The sequence below is a fragment of the Cebidichthys violaceus genome, unplaced genomic scaffold (genome assembly GCF_023349555.1).
Source record: "Cebidichthys violaceus isolate CVI_PGR_0920_01 unplaced genomic scaffold, fCebVio1.0.p SCAF_13, whole genome shotgun sequence".
Lineage (NCBI taxonomy): Eukaryota > Metazoa > Chordata > Actinopteri > Perciformes > Stichaeidae > Cebidichthys > Cebidichthys violaceus.
The window spans coordinates 14,001,491-14,022,061 of NW_027176296.1; the positions used below are offsets into that span (position 1 = coordinate 14,001,491).

General features: G+C 44.4%; 1 protein-coding gene across 4 annotated transcripts in view; it reads left to right on the forward strand.

Annotated features, from left to right (window-relative positions):
• Positions 1-14,956, forward strand: part of nfia (nuclear factor I/A) — a 161,478-nt gene extending 146,522 nt beyond the window's left edge. For 3 of the 4 annotated variants that reach the window (XM_068707827.1, XM_068707828.1, XM_068707829.1), the window contains 4 exons: positions 6,283-6,461; positions 8,206-8,371; positions 9,597-9,685; positions 14,107-14,956. In XM_068707827.1, coding sequence (XP_068563928.1) covers positions 6,283-6,461; positions 8,206-8,371; positions 9,597-9,685; positions 14,107-14,121 — 449 coding nt within the window. In that variant the 3' untranslated portion in view covers positions 14,122-14,956. Of the gene's footprint in view, positions 1-595; positions 773-6,282; positions 6,462-8,205; positions 8,372-9,596; positions 9,686-14,106 lie in introns of all 4 variants that reach the window. The other variant, XM_068707826.1, reaches the window with a different exon arrangement.
• The last annotated feature ends 5,615 nt before the right edge of the window (positions 14,957-20,571 follow it).

Below are 20,571 nucleotides of genomic sequence, written 5' to 3' on the forward strand. Positions count from 1 at the left end.
CATGCAGGTCGCCCAGCGTCTGTTTCCCCGTCACACAGTGGAGACAGTTACTGATGGAACTATTTCTTCCTGGATTAATGGTTGAATGATTTTTTTTTTGTAACTTAACACATGCAACAGTTTTTAAAAAAGTATTTTGACTTATTATCATATTTTAGGGTCTTAAATCTGTCAAATAACTGATTATTAATATTTGGTGAGATTTTAGTTGAAGGTCAACTATGATCTATTTTATTTGTATCATGAAAGATATTATTGATGATTTATTATTATTATATTCTTAATCCTGCATTTATTATTACTTTTTTACATTATTGCATCTTCTGGTAGTTTTTGAATACTTAAATAAGTTTAGTGCACTAAACAAACCAAAGTCAGTGCACCTGTTCCTCCTTGTGACACCCTGTAGCCCCGTGCCTTGATCTATCAGCCCCCTCCCTCCCTACTGTCCCCCTACCCTGCCCAAACCAGTCCCTCCCCCCACCTCCTCTCCACCATTGGAGGTGCATTAAAAAAGAAACTAAAATGTTAAAATAAAGACAGAACACGGTGCCTCTGACCCGCTCCTCATCCTCCTCATCATGGTTCTTGGCAGGGATGCCGTCGCCCGGCGGCGCTCTGAAGAAGTCAGAGAAGTCTGGTTTCTGCGGCGCCGTGCCTCTGCCGAGCGGCGCCTCCACCTCCTCCTCTTCTTCTTCCTCCTCTTCCCCCCGAACGGCTTTCACACACCACCACCACCACCACCACCGGCCCGTCATTACCGGGCCTCGAGGTGAGGTCCTCAACCAGTCAAACCCCAACCAACCACCAGCAGCACCTCCTCCTCCCCCTCACCTCCCCCTCCCACACACTCACCTCCTCACCCCTCCCTCCCTCCCTTCCTCCCCTGTCAGTAGCTGTGGGTTTTGTCAGGAAGAGGTACTGGAGAGCAGAGATGTTTTTTTACCACCTGTAGGCTTCAGGCAGGGCTTTGTGTGTGTGTGTGTGTGTGTGTGTGTGTGTGTGTGTGTGTGTGTGTGTTTTTTGTGTTTGTTACAAGTCACCTAACCCAACCTACCATCAAGCCCCGCCCACTCCTCTACTCCCTTTTTTCCTCTTCTTCACGCTGATTTCCTCTCCTCCGATTGATGAAAGTATCCCACGACACAGAAACACACTTCCTGTCTGCAAATCTGTGTGTGTGTGTGTGTGTGTGTGTGTGTGTGTGTGTGTGTGTGTGTGTGTGTGTGTGTGTGTGTGTGTGTGTGTGTGTGTGTGTTTGTAATCTGCAGATTACTTCTGTTTAAATATTAAATCCAGTCATCAGTATTTCATACTTCATAAGTTGACACTCACTGAATGAACTTCCTTCTTACAGCATGTAAACTGAGATGAGATATTAAATCATTTTGTCAGTAAATAATATCAAAACGTACAGATTGATCAGCAAATGATGAAATCCATCCATCAGTTCTTGGATATCTGAGTCTGCTTGAACACACCTCAAAGTACAGTTTCCTTTTTTTATTCAGAGGCCAAACATCAACATACGACACACAAGGTAGTGTAGAGAATATTCAGTGGACATGAAAGTTGAGATTCAGATGAAAAATGAACAAAATTATCTGAATTAAAACAACTCATTTACCAAAATGTTTTTTTTCCGTTATCTCACGTCCAGGAAACCATATAAATACGAAACATTATTCTTTAAAAATACTATTTATTTAGTCTAAAAAACACAGTGACTTTGACCAAACTTCTAATCAGAATGAACGTCACATCTGGTCAACCGACGCCATTTTCAGTCAGTCAACAGAAGCTAAGTGGTTGCTAAACGACAGACGGTGGATGTAAAACTTGTCGTGGACTGGACCAGGTGACAGTGAATAACTACAGGTCTTGACAGGTCCAGAACTAACCTGAACTTACAACTTGCACATATCCACTTTCAAGAAAAGTAGGCCCGATCCAGTTAAAACCTGATCAGGAGCACCTTTTTCTCTTCAGCTGATAGAGTCACCTTGGACCCACTTGTGTATTAAACACACAACAATCAGACCTGAGACCTGCAGCAATACAAGGGGGACCCTACAAGACCTGATGGGAAAGATTTGTACCTGGTCCCTCCTGTTGAGATCCTGTTACGGTTCTTGTAAAAGTTCTCGTGGTCAAAAAGGACCAGATGTAATTTCAACACATTCTGATGGTTCGTGTCAGTTTGTCTTCTTTTTTTTTTTTTGCTGAATGTTTTCCAGCAGTTCTGTGGGAGGAAAATCCTGCTCATGTTGAGGCAGATTAGAGGATTGGAAGTGATTAGTGAGCTGATGGGAGCAGCTGAACTCCCGCAGGACTGCACACTTCTGTCAACTTCCTGTTTCTGTAAAAAAAAAAAAAACAGCTGTAATTAATCCTCATCAGTGACGCTGCGAGTTCTAGATCTGGATTCCTCCTGATACCTCTTCTGCATGCTCTTCCTGGGATGATCCTCCTCTTCTTCTCAAGGTCTCTCCTCCTTCTCCTTTCTTCTTGTTCTCTCCTGCCAGTGATGAATTATCTCCTCCTCCTCCTCCTCCTCTTCCTCCGGTCCTCATCGGTTCGGTATAACTTCTCCTCTTCCTTCTGACCTCTCGCCTCCTCCTCTTCCTTCTTTGGCCAAACCGCACCCTCCTTATCCCTTCATCCTCATCCCTCCGTCTCCCATCTTCCCCCCTTGTTCCTTCTCACCTTCCTCCTCTTTATCCTTCCTCAGCTGACTGTCTACCTCGTCCTTCTTCTCAACTTTCCCTCCATCACCCCTCTCCTTTTCCTCCTCCTCCCAGTCCGTAGTCAGATCTTTCCCTCCCCATTTCCTCCTCCTCCTCCTCTCCCTTAAGATCTAACCATCCTCTTTTCCTCCATCCTTCATCCTCCTCCTCTTCCTCCCCTGCCGTGCAATTGAAGGAGCTCTGCCGTTTCAATTCCTCTCTTCCCTCTTATCATTTATCAGTCCACCTCTTGATGGCAAATATCTTCTTCAAGGAAAAGTTGGCAGAGGAGGAGACAGAGGGTGGTGTGGAGGAGGAGGAGGAGGAGGAGAAGGGGGGTAGGAGAAGGAGGAGGAGGAGGAGGGTGTCTGAGGCAGTGAAGCGAGGCAATTTGCAAAGTGGAACTAATCCCGGCCCTTTCTTCTGTGTTCGACAAGCAGGGCCTCTGGTCTTCAATACCACACACACACACACACACACACACACACACACCGTTGTTGCGTTTGTTAAAGGAAGACTCAGACATTTTGGAAAATCCTCTTGTTTGCAGTCTTTGATAGATGAGACGATCAATATCAATTTTGCCTCTGTGCGTCCAGTAGAGAGAACTCCTCATATTTAGCTCCACCACTGGTGAGAGAAGATCAGTCATCAGTTAGTTGTTTGTTCAGTCCAGCGCTCTCACATTGTGGATGTGATGAACACTGTTTCCTCTAGAGCGGGGCTTCTCCACCTTTTGTACCTCAAGGCCCACTTCTGATTGTTTCAAGAAATCCAAATAAATGAGAAAAAAACATTGAAAAAACAATATATTTTATGTCACTGCATCTACAAGAATGTTAGTTAGCTATGACGTAGTTAGACTGCCAACTAGACAACGCTCTGAAGCCCACCAGGGGGAGCTGGCCCCGTGGTTGAGAATAGCATCTCTAGAGGGCGCTAGAGGAGCCTTCACTCTGTTGATTACAGAATTTAAGGCCTCAATATGCCTTAAACCAGGCAGCAACTGTATAATTCAATATCGTCACAGAACAGAAGAAGTCTTTTTTTTTTTTGCAGACTCAATACACTCCTGTATGTGTATTAAGTAGCCCCTAGCTTAGCATGAAGACTGGAAGCAGGGAGAAAACAGCTAGCCTGGCTCTCGCCGAGTTCGAAAACACATCTACCAACACCTCGAGATGTTGCATCACAAACAGTTCGTAGTGTACGCGCTGGAACTATTTGACGGACAGCTGGGTCTCTTCCTTTGGGTCACGTTGTCGCCGTGAGGTTGCCAGGCAACCGTCAGAGATGCTGCAGAGAAGTGCTGTTTCCCGAAATGTGAAATTGTTTTTAATGAAGAATAAAATACATTTTATTAATGTAGCACAACTGTGCGTGTGTGTGTGTGTGTGTGTGTGTGTGTGTGTGTCTGTGTGTGTGTGTGTGTGTCTGTGTCTGTGTGTCTGTGAGTCTGTGAGTCTATTATGATGTTGTTTCCTTCCTGTGCAGATTCCCTCACTCCTTCACCTGAAAGGAATGAAATGTCACCATTCCTGAACACACACACACACACACACACACACACACACACACACACACACACACAGGTGGATGTACATACCTACACACTGAGTGAGATCACTCCTATTGATGTACACACAGATTGTCCTTTTCTCTGTGTGTGTGTGTGTGTGTGTGTTTGTGTGTGTACAAGAGAAAGAGAGAGGGTAGAGAAAGCCATCCATCCAATGATTACTGTAAATACATTGGCCGCAGTGTACGCACACACACACTCTCAGACACACACACACACACACTCGGTCAGTGTGTATTGTCAGAGTGATAAATCACAGCAGACTTTAAGTGAATTAGTGCAGCAGCTTTAACTCTCCTTTCCTCCATCCCTCTCTCTCTCTCTTCCTCTGCCTCTTTTATTTCTAGTCTCTCTCTGTCTCGCTCTCTCTCTCTCTCTCTTTATGATTTTTAAAGTCTCTCAATCTCTGTCTCTCTCTCTCTTTCTTTTCCTCCTCTCTATACATCACAGTCCTTAACGAGGCATCGTCCACTAACGAGCAATCAGAGAATATTAGACCAATTAGAGCCTAATTAGATTAGAGAGGAGAGGAGAGGAGAGAGGGAGAAGGGAGGAAAGGAGGAAAGGAAAAGGGTAGAAAACAAGATATAAAAGGGAGAGGAAGAGGAGGTGCAAGGGGATAAGAGAGAGAAAGGATGGAGGAAATGACAAAATGAAAGGAGGGGAGGTAAGATAACAGGAGGAAACAAAAGAGAAGAGGAGAAAAAGAGATTAAATGAGATAAGAGGAGGAAGGAGGAAAGGAAAAAACAAGAGGAGAGAAGAGAAAAAAGGGAAAGGGCATAGAGAAGATCAGGAGGAGTGGAGAGGAGAACAAAAAGGTGGAAAGGAGGAAAGAAAGGATAGAAGACGTGACTAGAGGAGAAGATGATGGAGGAAATGAGGAAATTAAAGAATAAGGAAGCAATTGACAAAAATGAAGAGGAGATGGAGGGATGGAAGAAAGACAAAGAGGAGGAAAGAAGAGAGGACAAGACAGGGGAGGAGATGAGATAAGAGGAGGAAGGAGCAAAGACGAAATGAGGAGAAAAGGTGGAAAGCGCAAAGGAAAGAAGAGGAGATGAAAAAAGAGTAGTGGAGAAAAGAAGAGGGAAAATGTGAAAAGAAGGAAAGAAGAGGAGAAGAGAGGGAGAAATGGAGGAGTGGATAGGAGGAGAGGAAACAGGATTTGAAAGGAGAGGAGGAGCAGATGAGGACGAGAGGTGAGGAAGATGAAAAAGAAGAGTAGACAAGATGAAGGGGGAGGAAAGAAAGAGTGGAGGCTAAAGGAGTGGAAGGAGGAGGAAAGAGAGACAACCATACAGCAGAGGGTGATGTGAGGGGAAGAGGAGATGAAATGAGGGGAAAGGAGAGAAAGAGGAAATGAAAAGGGAAGGGAAGGGAAGAAAAGGAGGGAAGAGGAGTGGAGAAGAAAGAAAGAAGAGGATGAGGAGAGGAAACGAGAGGAAGGGAGAGGATAGTGAGAAAAGAAAAGAAGTGGAGAGGACAGGAGATGGGAAGAGGAGAAAACAACAGAGGAGACGAGACGAGGGAATAGGAGAGGAAAGGAGAGAAGGAGGAGATGAGTGGAAGAAGGAGAAAAATAAGGAGGAAAGACATAAATAATGTTCATTGACCTCCACACACACACACGTACACACACACACACTCCTTTTGAGTGACAGCTGGGTGTGAGAGGTGCATTATGGTCTGTTGTCTTTGTTTCTTCTGCTCTGCTGTGTGTGTTCGTCATCGAGTATTTGCATGTAAAGCCACGCCCCCTTTAATCAACTTTAAATGTCCCTCTTTTTACTCCCCCTTCTCTCTCTCTCTCTCTCTCTCTCTCTCTCTCTCTCTCTCCCCACCGTCCCTCAAACAACTCTCTACCACGCTCCCCCAACTCTCCTGATAATTTCCTCTCTCTCTCTCTCTCTCTCTCTCTCTCTCTCTCTCTCTCTCCTCCTTCCCCTGCCTCCCCTGCCTCCCCCTCGCCCCACAGCGAGCCCCCACGCTCCCCCCTCCAGCCTCCACTTCTCCTCCTCCCCCATCCTGCAGCAGCCCGGCTCCTACTTCTCCCACCCGGCCATCAGGTATCACCCACAGGAGACACTCAAGGAGTTCGTCCAGCTGGTCTGTCCTGACTCCGCCCAGCAGGCCGGACAGGTGGGCTTCCTCAATGTAAGCGCGCACACACACACACACACACACTCACACACACACTCACAGAAATACAACACAAGGAAACATCTGAGCTGGGTTTTCCAGCCTCTGCAAAGGTGGGATCAGTATCTGTTTGCAGGGCTGGAGCAGAAAACACTGCAGTGTGTGTGTGTGTGTGTGTGTGTGTGTGTGTGTGTGTGTGTGTGTGTGTGTGTGTGTGTGTGTGTGGCCTTGTGTCTGCAGTGAGATAGTTGATATATCTGTGTCTAGACACTGAATCAATACACCCTCCACCCCTCCTACCACACACACACACACACACACACACATATCTGTTTTCTTCTTCTTGCAGATGTAGTAAAAACATGTATCACAAAAGTGAAAGTCGTAAAAAACATGATATAAAATATTCTTGATATGACGTTTAACACACCCTTAGTTATTTTTTCTTTGGTCAAAAAATTGTCCAATCTTTTGAAGTAAGTATTCAGATCCTTTTCTTAAGTAAAAGTACTAATAACGCACTGTAAGTAAGTAAAAGTCCTGCATTGAAAATGTTACTTCAGTAAAAGTATGTATGATATTTATAATTAAATATCAGAAGTAGAAAACTGTCCGCTGGGACCGTTATGCTATTATGTATTATATAATTAGATTATTATTACTCATGCATTCATGTAAAAATAGGAGCTCATTTTGATTATTAACTATTGATTATTTTCATTATGGATCAGTCTGCTGATTATTTTCTCCGGTAATCGATTGATTGTTTGGTTTGTTAGAATAGTGAGGAATGCGTCACAGTTACCCAGAGCCCAAAGGGACACCTTCACAATGTTTAGTCCAACCAACAGTCCAGACCTCAACACTATTACTAATATATTATTATTGTTAACATTATTAAAAGGAAAAGCTGCACATTTGTGAAGCTGGAACCATGAAATGTGTTTAAATAAAAAATGACTTAAACCATCAAAATAGTTGCCAATTAATTATTTTATGTCAACAGACTAATTGATTAATCAACTAATCGTTTCAGCCGCACATCTCGATACTGCTGGGTAGTTAAATTCAAAGCAAAACATATTTTTTTACTTTTGTAAAGTAACTAAAGCTGTCAGATAAATGTAGTTGAGTAGACATAGAAAGTGTTGTAAAATGGAAAATATTCAAGTTAAGTACAAGTACCTAAAATGTCCACGGAAAAAAACAATACTTGGGTCAATGTACTTCCACCACTGGACAACAAAGGTCAGGCGTTTTTATGCCGCAGTATCCCGGTTTCTATCGACGAGGGTCCAGGTTTCTCTAAGAACACAAGTGCACACATGCAGGATGGTAGTGTCAATGTGAACGCACTCACAGACCTGTGTAAAGACACAGCATATATATACTGTATATATATATATATATTTATATTTTCAATATAGGAAGAGTCTGTAGAGGGAAAGAGTAGAGACAGAAGGAGGCAGAGAGGTGAAGCGAGGTACTGTGGTATTATGCTTATAGATTAGCAGGATAAAATGCGAGCGGCAGCAGAATTCTTTATGACCAGCCAGGAAAACTGCTGACACACACACACTCACACTCACACACTCACACACTCACACACCCGCTCAGAGGGCAGCAGGGAGTTTGAGCTGTTACAGGTTAGCCGTGTGACCGACCTGTTGATGTTGTTAACTCTGCACAGAACATCGTGCATCTGCTTGTATTGAATGTTTTTTTCTTGTTGTTTTTTTTTTAACCCCGCCTCCTTCAGCCTAACGGTAGCTCCCAGGGAAAGGTCCACAACCCTTTCCTGCCGACGCCCATGCTGCCTCCCCCTCCGCCTCCCCCGATGGCCCGTCCCGTCCCGCTGCCCGTCGACGCCAAGCCGCCCTCCACCTCCTCCGCCGAGGGCGGGGGCAACTCGCCCACCTCGCCCAGTGAGTGCAAATGATCTTTTAGCGCAACTTTGTACAAACAATTCTACAAACTGTGTCCGTCTCTGCAACAAAGACGAGAAAATATCGAATAAACATCACGATATTTTAATTATTAATCTAATATTGACTTCAAAATCAAAAGAAATGATTCATAATCTGCGAGAGGTGACTCGTTTTGTGCTTGGATTATATTTTGACTTCAGGGTTTAGTGTCAATTTACTGTCGTTTGGCAAAAACACACTCGGCCTGTGCCAAAGCTGTTTAATCCTCCTCACGCTCATCAACACATATATATATTTATTGCTTTTGTGTTGGGTTGTGTGAGTGGAGTCCAAATGTGCTTCTTTTATAACAGGAAAGAAATCTTTGTCATCCCTCTGACCTACATCTGCTTAATAATTCCCCAAAAGGCTTTCAAAACTTTATTAATCCGTCAACTACCTACGACAGTTTTGTTTACCAGAGTTGTTGGAAGTCTTTGTGCTAAGCTAGGCTAAACATGGCCGGGGGCCGGATTCACAAAGAGGTCTTCATTTTGTTTCTGCCTAGTCTATTGAAAGGTGGACGCTTTCACAACTACAAATACTGATTTATTTGAATCCTAATCCTTTTAATTTACCCAGAATTCATAGCAAATTAGGTGAATTGCTGATAGTCAAGGACTAGACGGTTTTGTGAAACAGCCATTTAGATGACCATGACTATTAGTCACATTCAAAGTCTGTCTTTGTGAAACAGAGATTACATTAATGTCCATCTGAACCATCTGAGTCTGCAGAAGACAGAGAACAAGAGGAGTTTCTGACTGAAAATTAAAACACACAAAAAGGACAAAGTCAAAGTTAGTCTTGGCTATGAAGTCCCGGACTTTGTGTTTCTAAGCAAGTCATTTTGTACCCTTTGCCAAATGTGCCACACAAACGAAGCTGTGGTCAGTTTAGTAAATTCACAGAAAAATGACTTATTTTTGTAATGTGTTTTTATTACGTTCAAACAAAGTTGTTATTCCTTCAACACAGTTACAATCACTTGTTTACTTCTTCTTCGACACACAGTCTATACATCTTAGTGAGATAATCAAGACCTTTTAGATCTTGTCAAGTCTGATCAGAATCATGACCCGAGTCCACATCTAAACGCAGCTCCCAGCTTGAGCTTAATAAACTGAACTGTGTGTGTGTGTGTGTGTGTGTGTGTGTGTGTGTGTGTGTGTCTGTCGTGCAGCCTACTCCACCCCCACTTCATCTCCGGCCCAGCGGTTCGTCAGCGTCGGACCCAGAGATCCCGGCTTTAACATCCCTCAGCAACCACAGGTAACACGCACATTTTATTGGGGCTAACTAACCCTAAATGGCATTTATCCAAGTATGTGGATAAATGTATGTTGCTATGGTTACCCGCAGTTAAACACTCACCCTGGGTTCTGCTTTTAAAACAGCAGTTAAACTACGTTTGAGGTGTGCACATATATGTGACTTTAACACGGCAACAGCCAATCGGAGAGCAGGGTTTTTTGCTTGGCCTCGGGTATGAATGCTTGTAAAGTAAAGATGGGAAAAGAAAGCAGCACTTTGCGTCAGGCCTGTAACATTTACTATGGAGCAGGTGGTCAGTGAACGCAACATCCACATTTAACACAACGCTATAGAGTGTTTGTGTGTGTGTGTGTGTGTGTGTGTGTGTGTGTGTGTGTGTGTGTGTGTGTGTGTGTGTGTGTGTGTGTGTAGGTGTAGGTGTGTGTGTGTGCAGGACGTCAGGGTGTGTTGGCCAGCTGATTTATGAAGAGTGTAACGATTGGGCAGCCTTGACTTAACTCATCTCACACACACACACACACACACACACACACACACACACACAGTGTAGTGAGAGGACAGTGAGGTGGGAGTCCTCTGTTGACAATCGGGACATGTTTGATTGCTTTAGTGTGTGTGTGTGTGTGTGTGTGTGTGTGTGTGTGTGTGTGTGTGTGTGTGTGTGTGTGCGTGTGTGTGTGGTGGCCCGCAGTGAACGAGGCTGTCGATTTATTGACTCTGTCACAGGCCAACGCACGCACACACACACACACACACACACACACACACACACACACACACACACACTCGTGTAGACGTGAGCCAGGTGTTTGTCACTGCTGCTGGAAACAGACTCCTGTTATTTATTCTTCTTCTGTCTCTCTGGGACGTCGCAGTCGTCTGTCGTCTCTTGGTCCTCCACTAATCAAGGCTTTTCTCAGATCCTGCATTCACATAAACTGTGTTTTTTAAGAATATACATGAACTGTAGGTCAATGATGAACGTCAACGATTCGTAGGGAGCAATGGTTGGATGGAGAAGGAGATGTTGAGAAAGTGAGACAATTTTTGAGGTTGGGGACATTTTTGTGAATTGACTACATTCCAGAAAACGTGGAGTTTTATTCGTAGTTTTTTGGATAGAAGTGACATTCTATTGAAATTCAGGACATTTTCAAAAAGTCAGGACAATTTTGGGGAATTAAGGACCTTTTGGGAAAAGTCACTTCTACAAAGGGTTGTTTGAGGTTTTAAGACTTTAAAAGTTTTACAGTCAATGTCAGATTTAGATTACCGTCACTATAGGGGATAATAAAGGTCCTCACAAGTATAGAACTGCAAATGTGTGTGCTTCGGTTCATGGGTATAAAAGGCAGTAAGTAGATTGACAGGGGAGCCCTGCTGCATTAACGAGTGTGACCTCAGAGCAGGACACACACACACACATAAAATCAACATAATGACACACACACACACACACATAGAAGCAGGAACAAAAGTCACCCTGGGCGGTCGACATTAGGCCTCTGTTAGAGAGAGAGAGAGAGCCATGGGACAGTACCGTAAACACTCCCTCCTCTTATCGCCATGGTGACCAACTGGACAGTCTGTGCATTCCTGTGTGTGTGTGTGTGTGTGTGTGTGTGTGTGTGTGTGTGTGTGTGTGTGTGTGTGTGTGTGTGTGTGTGTGTGTGCGTGTGTGTGTGTGTGTGTATAGGTTTTTTTGGGGGGGGAGCGGGGGGCAGATGGCACTGGCATTGTGTGAGAGTAGGCATCGTGCCCACACGGGTCAGCGTGGTGGTTGCCGCGGGAGACGGTGGCGGTCGCCCACGGAGACGGAGGGAGGGAGTTGGCACCTTCGTCGTGCCAACCAACGCGCATCTCACATACACACGCACACACATTTTACACACTACTCTACAACAGCTAGCCATGACCTGATCAATAAGTGTGTGTGTGAGTGTGGTTATGTTACATCGGAGCAGCAGACGTTTGCAGTGAGGGTGCTTTCCCATCTGTGTGGTGTACGTGTGTGTGTGTGTGTGTGTGTGTGTGTGTAGTCATCATCTGTCTCCGTGTCCTATTTGCACACAGTCTTCAAGGTGAAGCTCACACACACACACACACACACACACACACACACACACACACACACACACACACACACAGACAGACATGCAGTAAAAGCACCACGCCCACCTCATGACTCACCCACACAGTGTGTGTGTGTGTGTGTGTGTGTGTGTGTGTGTGTGTGTGTGTGTGTGTGTGTGTGTGTGTGTGTGTGTGAAGTGCTGACTCAGGACGAGACAGGACTGGGCGAGAGACATATGGAATACTATCAGAGATAGAGATAGAGAGAGGTTCATGGAGTATAACGATGGCTTCTATTCTCAGGAGATTCTGACCAAAAACAAATTGTTTGTGCAGATTTTGATAATTATCTACCAAAATCAGTGAATGTTTCTTCTAACAAGTTTTGTGTGTGTATCAGAACCTGATGAATCGTCTTCCTCTGAGCCATAGAGCTCCATTAAAAACACATCAATGGGCCTCACTGTTGTCCCTTCATCACCAGGAACTCACACACTAGTAGTTTACTTTCACTCAATCCTACACACACCGTCCTGCTGCCTTACCTACTCACTAGAGCACCAAATGTGGATTAATCCGCTGCTTAAAATATTCCCCAACAAATGCACTAATTCTACCTGTTTGTTTGATAAAAAAGCAACAGCGACCCGCTTCAGTGGGGAACCATGCGGCGTGGAGCATGAGACAGGAAGTCAGAAGGTTTTGAGAGACGCGTTTGATTTGTTGACAATGAGAAAAACATGGAAAAACAACGGACTGATCCTCTCTACCTTCGTTCTCTGTCTTTCTTTTCTTTTTAACTCTTCTCTCTATCTCTCTCTCTCTATCTCTCTATCTCTCTCTCTCTCTCCTCTTGTGATGAGTATCTACAGTCTGAATCACAGCTGTCAGCATCAGCCCGCTGTGTGGTAACATTACTCCACACACACACACACACTCACACACACACACACACACACACACACACTGTCTGGCCTGTGAGAGTTTCATCTTCTCTGAGTCTTCTCAGGACAGAGGGAGGGAGGAGCTGCAGTGCAGGGAGCGAGCGAGAGGGCGAGAGACACCGGGAGACACTGGTGGGGGGGGGGGGGGGGTGAGCGCGCGAGCCAGCGAGGTAGAAAAGTCCCAGCGTCAGCAAGTTGTATTGATTAAAAACTAACCTTCCAGTCTTCTCCTCTATCACTACTGCACACACACACACACACACACACACACGCACACACAGCAATAGAATTACAACGAGTCAGGAGTGCAGAGAAACCCTGCAGCACACACACAATAACTATTTCCCTTTATGTGTTTTATTTAAACTTTCCCCTTACGTTCAAATTCAAAAACACATTTTATAAAAAAAAATGTTTGAAAGAGTGTGAAGAGGTGTGTGTGTGTGTGTGTGTGTGTGTGTGTGTGTGTGTCTGGGAAGAAGTGCAGAGCGGGACGGGGAGGAGAATGCGATCGAGACAGGATGAATGCGAGGGAAGAAAAGGGAGGAGTAAAGGAGGGAGGAGAGTGGGGGAGGAGGTGGGGTGGGTACGAGGGGTAGGGGGTGGAGGGCGATGCGGTTGCCTTGGCGATTGTAGTCACGTCCCGGGCCGTCTGGTTGTCCCTGGCAACCAGACATGATGTAAGGCGGGGATGAACTTGAACTCGGCGGGGGCAATGAGGAAGACGAGGAGGAGGAGGGGGAGATTCATGAAACATGAACGATGCACCTTTGGCGATCGATACTGGCCTATCAGAGATGGATTACACACACACACACACACACACACACACACACACACACACACAGTTTGGTGATACTGTGGAGATAAAAAGTGTCATAAACTCTCAACTGCCGGCAGGAGAACCAGTGTTGTGTTTGAAGTCCCGAACAAAAAAACTGAATCTGTGACCGGCCCTAACCTGAGATTCATCACGAGAAAACGTGTCCTGTTAATGTCCTCTAGAGGGAGGACAAACATCTCCTTTTCTGAAAGTCTGAACAGTTGTTGAGCTATCCACGTAAAGTTTGTCCTGAGGTTGGCGCTAGAGAAAAAGTAATGCGGTCCTTAAAATCCAATAGGCTCATCCTCTGGAGAGCAGGAGTGGAACTGGGACATTTCCTGGAAATTGTCCCATCCTGAACTTCCACGTGTAAAATCTGAAAAAGAAAATTCAAACCACGTGCAGACATTTAATGGTTTGGATGTCAGTTGGCAAAAAACATGCATGGAGTTATTTCATTGCCCCCCCCCCCCCTCCTCCGAACAGTCCTGTGCAAGTGAATGTGGGGTGATCCTGATCGCTGTGGTTCTGACTCCGTGAGACTCTGTGTAAACATGTTTTTCTGTCTCCCTCCACAGTGGTACCTGGGATAAGGACTCCAGAGGCCCCCCTCCCCCTCCACCCACCTGTACGACAGATCGCTGCAGCCTCCTCCTTGACCCTTGACCTTTGATGCCAGCCGCGACAGAGAGTCCTTTCTTGCCCCGCCCCTACAGCCCTCCTCCTCCTCCTCCTCCCCATCTGCGCCTGACTCCACCCCCACCAGCGCCATACTCGGCAGCATCAGCATGGCTACAGCGGATCAAACGCTCCCCAACCCCGGTGTTAAAACGCCCACTCTGTAAACCGTACGCCACAGACTTCCCTGTAGACGTATGGTTCGTATGTCGATGTCCATTTCTAGTGCCAGACCCTGCCCCCCCACCCTACAACCCCCGAGCCAGACCAGTTTTTGGGAATGCCGCAAGGCTGAATCGCAGAGCTTCCCCTCTGGAGGAACTACATCATACCCACCCTCCCGTCATCCTCAGCAGAGTGTGCATCCAGTGGACTTACGACGGTACAATGCCGTCCACCCCTCATCCGAACCTCCATCTTGGTGGTTCCGTGGGTGGTGCCCAGGACGGGCTTTGCCGTGGTTGGGGGGAGAGGGGAGGTGTTACCTGGCTCAGATACCACCAGCTAATACCCCCGACCCCCCCTCCCCGCTGCCTGAGCCCTCACACGCCTCCTGGGATGGACTCCGCCCTCCCCCCACTTGACCAAGCCCCCCTGGTTGGTGGCACGTCAGGGAGGGAGGAAGTCGACGAGGCTCTTTCCAAGGACATGGACCAGTGCTTAATGGAAAGAGCCGGCCTGATGGGGAGGTGATGCGGGCACAAACCAACGCCCTGCCTGTTTCACAGTAATAACATGAACTACACATGAGAGGGGCGGGGGGTTATAATGGGGGGAGTTCGGGTGGAGGTGGGTTGGTAAACGTCGGGGGAAGCGGGGGTTTTGTTCATGTGAAGTGTTGCGACCAGACGCTGGTGGATCCGAGCTGGTTTATCTGGGAGGCTTTGGCTTCATGGCTCATTGATATTTCTCTCCTAGGCCGTCATTTCAGCTGGTCCCCTCCTCTTCCTCCTCTATCCATCCACCAGTCTGGGTGAAGCATGCAAAGGGTGGGCAGAAGGCTCTGGTGTCCGATACGCAGCAGGCAGACAGGAGAGAGAAAGACGCGTGACTAAAACTTTACCAGTGGAATATTGATCATGAGGAAAGTGCAATTTTGTTGACTAGCTGTTGGATAGTTAAATATCTTTGTAAGATAGCTCGTTGAAAACAGTTGATGAAAAGTATATATAAACTATATTTTTCTTCCTAGTCCGCTCACACCTCTGGGACTCTAAAATATTGGGGTACAAAAGACAACAACACAGCATTGAACTAGAAACCATAGCCTTGTGAGAAATAAGGGGAGCTGTATTCACATTATTGTTTATTATTTGTTGTTTGTTCATCTTGTAAAGCTGTTAGCATGGTAGAACAAGAATCCCTTTAAAGAAATATCATTTTAAACAATCACTTTTTTAAAGCATTTCTTGCAGCTTAAGTCTGCTTTTCATTTTGTTTGAAAGAAAAAAAACGCTAAGCGATTAACTTATTTTAATGAGCACATCGTTTTACTTTTTAAAAAAAAAACAAAAAAAAGATATTTGAATTTCTCATGAGGCGAAATCAGGAGAAGATATAACGAGTGAATTTAAGCTGAAACGTAATCATGTTTTCTCCGGTTTCTGCGAGATAATCGTTAACGGGTGTTACCCGCTGATTGGCTGGGTCTCCTAGAGGTCCCGTCCAATCAAAAGCACTTATTCCTGCAGTTGGCCAATAGGCCGTGAGTGTGTAATCAGGGGGTGTGGTTTAGCGATAAAGAGGCGGAGCAGAGGGTAACTCTCTGGAAGCTTTCGTCCACAAATAGACAGCCGAGCGCTTCACATGCAACTTACCATTTTATTGAACTTCAGTTTTTTTTTCCTTTCCTATACTATATATATAAATATATATACACACACACACACACACACACACGCACACACTCTTACGACCATCCAGCGTCGAACAAAAGTGAATTTAAGTGAAAAAGGTACAAAAAAAGAACAAAAAAATCTGCATGTTCTAGTGTTAGTGACGACTTTTTTCCATAGATGATGTAGTTAGTGAGATAAAGACACTATATTGTAAATCCAACATCAGGCACTTGCCAGCAGCCGTCTATTAGTTTGGCCCCGTCGAGGCCTTTTCTATCGCTCTCCTTCACAAACAACCAGCTCTCTTCGCTTATCGGCATCTCTCCATTCTTTTATTTTCTACTTCCTCCCCTCCCTTCTTCCTTACGTTTTCCTTCAGCAACAGATCAATTCTGCTTTTCAGTTCCAAGACGTTCTCTCTTTCATCCGTATGTTATCAAATTGCACGAAAACAATTGTTCCTCATCAATGTGCCTTGAGCTACGGTCCAGTCCTGAGAGGTTGCACAAGATCCAATGTGGAGAGTCTTGTTTTGTCGGGTTTTTTTTCCTTTTAACTTCTTAATTCACCCTTCACACCTGCGGTTTTGTTGGTAGCTGGAGCAATTGACGTTAAAGCTGAAGAGGAACGCGTTGATTACCAGAATTACTGGCTGGTAATCTCTCAGTTTTAAGAGGTCTCAGGCCTTTGCTGCACTGCTTTCTGCCCCCCCCCCCCCCCTCTACCTGCAGCGCTGAGCGGAGACCTCACAGGTGAAAACTACACCAGCTCACCAGCTACAATCAGGTCAATCATGTTCAGGTACTTGCTAATGGACGGCAACACAGAGACATTTTGTGAAATGAGCACCAAGTCAGAGGTTATGTAATGTTGACAGGACTAATGTGAAGATGATATTTGTCTTATGTAAAAACAACGGGAGGTTAGCATGACTTCTTCAGCTGTTAGCTAATGGTCAGGTGTAGCAGCTGAAAAGATTTCATTCAGGTTAGCTAATAGTTAGCTGCTAATGCTAGCTAATGGTCTAGCAGCTAAAACGGGTTTGAGGTGGGAGAAGGGTGACCAGATGAGAGTGGGTGACATTTGGGACAGGGTAGCTGGGAGTGGGCGTGGTCACATTGCCACAGTAGTGGTGGCCTCATATATGTTACATTCAGTGTAAAAAATGAACACGAGTAACAAAATGCTGTGAAACTCAGTTTTAGTTTAATTTTGGGGACAAAAATAAGATTAAATAGTCCCTAACAGTTAACATTTAGCAGCTGAAAAAGTTTGCTCCCTGTTAGATAATGTTTTTTTTTTTAGCAGGTAAAATCATTTAGCTAACTTGAGTTTAGCAGCTTAAACAGTTAGTTTTTCGGGTTAGCTAATGGTTTAGTCTGTTACCTGCTCCCTAACAGTTTTAAAGAGTTTAAAGCAAATACAAAGAGTTTGTTGTCTGCAAACTTTTCAACTTTAATTTGAATTATAAATGTGCAGTGATGACACAAAAAACAGGATATGGATTGATATGAAAACATATTTTTTCTCACGTTTCCTGTTGTTGACAGTTGAAGACATTGTACTCATTTCACAAAATCTTGTGATGCCAGTATCTCCATAGACCAGACGGAGCTTGTAACTGCTCACTAGCTGGTAGATTTGTTCAGTTAAACAAGTTAACCCCCACCCATCCCTTTCATCCTATCCTTTGTCTGATGGGATGATTTTTCTTTTCTCCAAACAGCAAAAACTTTAATTTCAAGTCTTCCTTTTTTAATTTTTGGTTGGTTGGTTCTTCTACTTTTTGTTCCCAGAAATGAACAATGAGGACATAAAATATGCAATACCTGCTTGCACTCACTTAGACTTTTTTTTTTTGACATTGTTTATTTAGTTTAGTTTTTTCTTTCTCTTTACTTTCAACCAAAGTTAGCGTGCACGCGACTGGCATCATGCTCCGTGGTCGGTCCCTAAAAATTGTGAAGCCAGCCCCGCACCAACGCTCCAGCAAAGCTGAGCCACCATCGCTCGGGGAATTCCACTTCCTTCCTTCCTGTTTTGATAATCTTCCAGACGGCCGCAATATTACATTTGGGTCTCTCTTTCCGAAATGTTTTTTTTTTTTTATTATTATTATTTCTTTGGTCACAAGCAAGCCTTAAAACGAGTCCAACTTCTTCTCCATCGCGCAGAAAACAGTTTATTAAAATAAACATTTTCGATGACGTCCAACATTTTAACCACGCCCCGCCCTGCTCAGCAGAGGTTTTAGTTAATAAATCGTTTACCTGTTCTGTGTTCAGTCCGTCTATCAAATGTAACGGACAGCGCCGTGACGCCGTCGGCTGTGATGGTTTAGTAGTTCCACTTGTGTCGGTTGTGTTTCCTCTTAGTGTGACATTGTTTGTTTCGTCTCTGTTCTTGCCTACCCTTTAGCCATGAGTTGGGCATTACTTCCTTAATTATCTGCACTAAATATGAAATAAATGACAATAGTGAAAAAGTATTAAGAAAAAAAAATACAGCTTCCAGGGCTTAAAAAGAGCGAAGGGAATTAAAAAAAAAATTGCACGGACATTTTTTTTTTAAGTGTCACAAAAACCTTGTGAAACAGCCTAGCATCTAATCAGCGACTTTTGGCTGTGTTGTGTGTAAGATAACGACAAAATTGCACCCTTTTTAAAGAAAGAAAAAATGAAAAAGAATATAAAAGCAATAGTTTGGGCAGTGTGTTTTTTTTGTTCTTGTGTTGTGTGTGTAATTTAGTTCTGGTACAGCAGCGAAGAGACGCAGTGAAGAGTTAGCTCTTAACGGACGGGAGGGCAGAGCAGCAGGGCCACTCGGCCCGACTGGGAGACGTGTTTGTATGTTGTATAGTTTTATTAATTACACTGATTTTAAAGCTGCCCTATTTTATAATGCAGGACTTTTGTAACATTGATAAAATGAGGAAAAACTAGTGTTGTGAATTTTCTGATTGTTTGTATCGAGGCCACATTACTAGAACTGGTTTGGTTTGTTTTCCGGGAACTGGATTTAAGTTGAAAACTTTCCTGTTTCCTTATTTTTCTTTATTTTTTCTTCATTTTTGCTTTCCTTTTTGTATGTATTTAAGAACATTTCCTCTGTTGATGGTATAGCATATTCCTGTACTTAAAAAGTACAGGGCGCTGTGGTGATAAGACCATTGTAAATGGATGTTACAGTATGCTGTATGTTTTGAAGGTTATTTGTTGCATCAGTGTTGATGAAGCTACATCTAGGTAATTCTGAGGAAAATTGGTAAAGAAAAGCAAGCGTTTTTTTTATGCATTTTAAAAATTTTTAGTTTTAGGCAGGAGACAATGACATAGCCAGCCAAAGGATGCCCCTACTATAAATGCATCTAGGCATCTTTTTTTGTGTTCACCATTCCATGCAGGAAAATAAACAGCTTGATTATGCAACATGATTCTTTTTCTTTTCCATCTGTTTCTTTCTTCACTGGCCCACAAGATCACCTCCTCCCCCTCTTCCTCCTCCACCTCCTCCTTCTCCTCCTCCAGCCCTCCCTCAGCCTGGAGGTCCACTCTGATCTCCGTCCATCCGCACATCCACTGCTGCTCCATCACTGCATCACATTCATGCAGCAGATAATCGACCGAGGAACGGCAAGTCACCGGGACGACCAGGACTTCCGGTGCGATCAGAGTTTCTGCTCATTTCCTGCATTCCCCTCCAGTTTTACAGCTTTTATCACAATAAGATATGTTGACTCTTACCTCAATAAATATCTTGACGCTCGTACCTCGTCTAAACTGGCGTAGCGGCAGTTTCTTTAGGCGCCCATCAAGGTCTACACTGGATGTGTTCTTCCACTGTCCATCTTCACAACCAGGGCCGCGACCAATAATCTTTTTCCTTGTTGATTGACCATTCTCCATTAATCGTTCAATCATTTGGTCTTTAGAGCAACTTTAATAGCAGAAAATGACGATCGCAAGCTCCCAGATGGTGCGAAAGCAAGACATCCAAAGATGTTCCTATCCTAGAAAAAGAATCAGAATATCTTTTTGCTTTTAAATAAATCACTTAAAACAATTATCAAAATAGTTCTGTAGAACAACATATTGATTAATCAACTGATTTTTGTTCACACAACCCAATACGCAATCAGTGTAGCTGCACAGGCAAGTTAAGACTTGCAGTTTCGAAGATTGCAGCTCCAGAAACGTGAGGCGCTACGCAGGGTGTAAACACAGCTGTAGTGAGTAAAACTGAAGCATATCTGCTCTGCCAGACGTAGATTAAGGTTCTCCAAAGATACTCGAGAACGTCTTGTGGGTCTATGGGTTCTAAACTGAAAAGAAAAATCATACAAGTAGAAAAGAAACAGCGAAGCAAACGTCTGTGAACCCTCGTGCATGATGTCCTGAGAGACACGTCCAGTGTAGACAAACTGTCTCCATCCTTTCAAACTCATGTTGTCTGGCCAAACTTTTTTTCAAACCCACAAAAATCTGGTCCAAGGATACCAAAAACTGTATGGCATTTTGGGGAAATGTG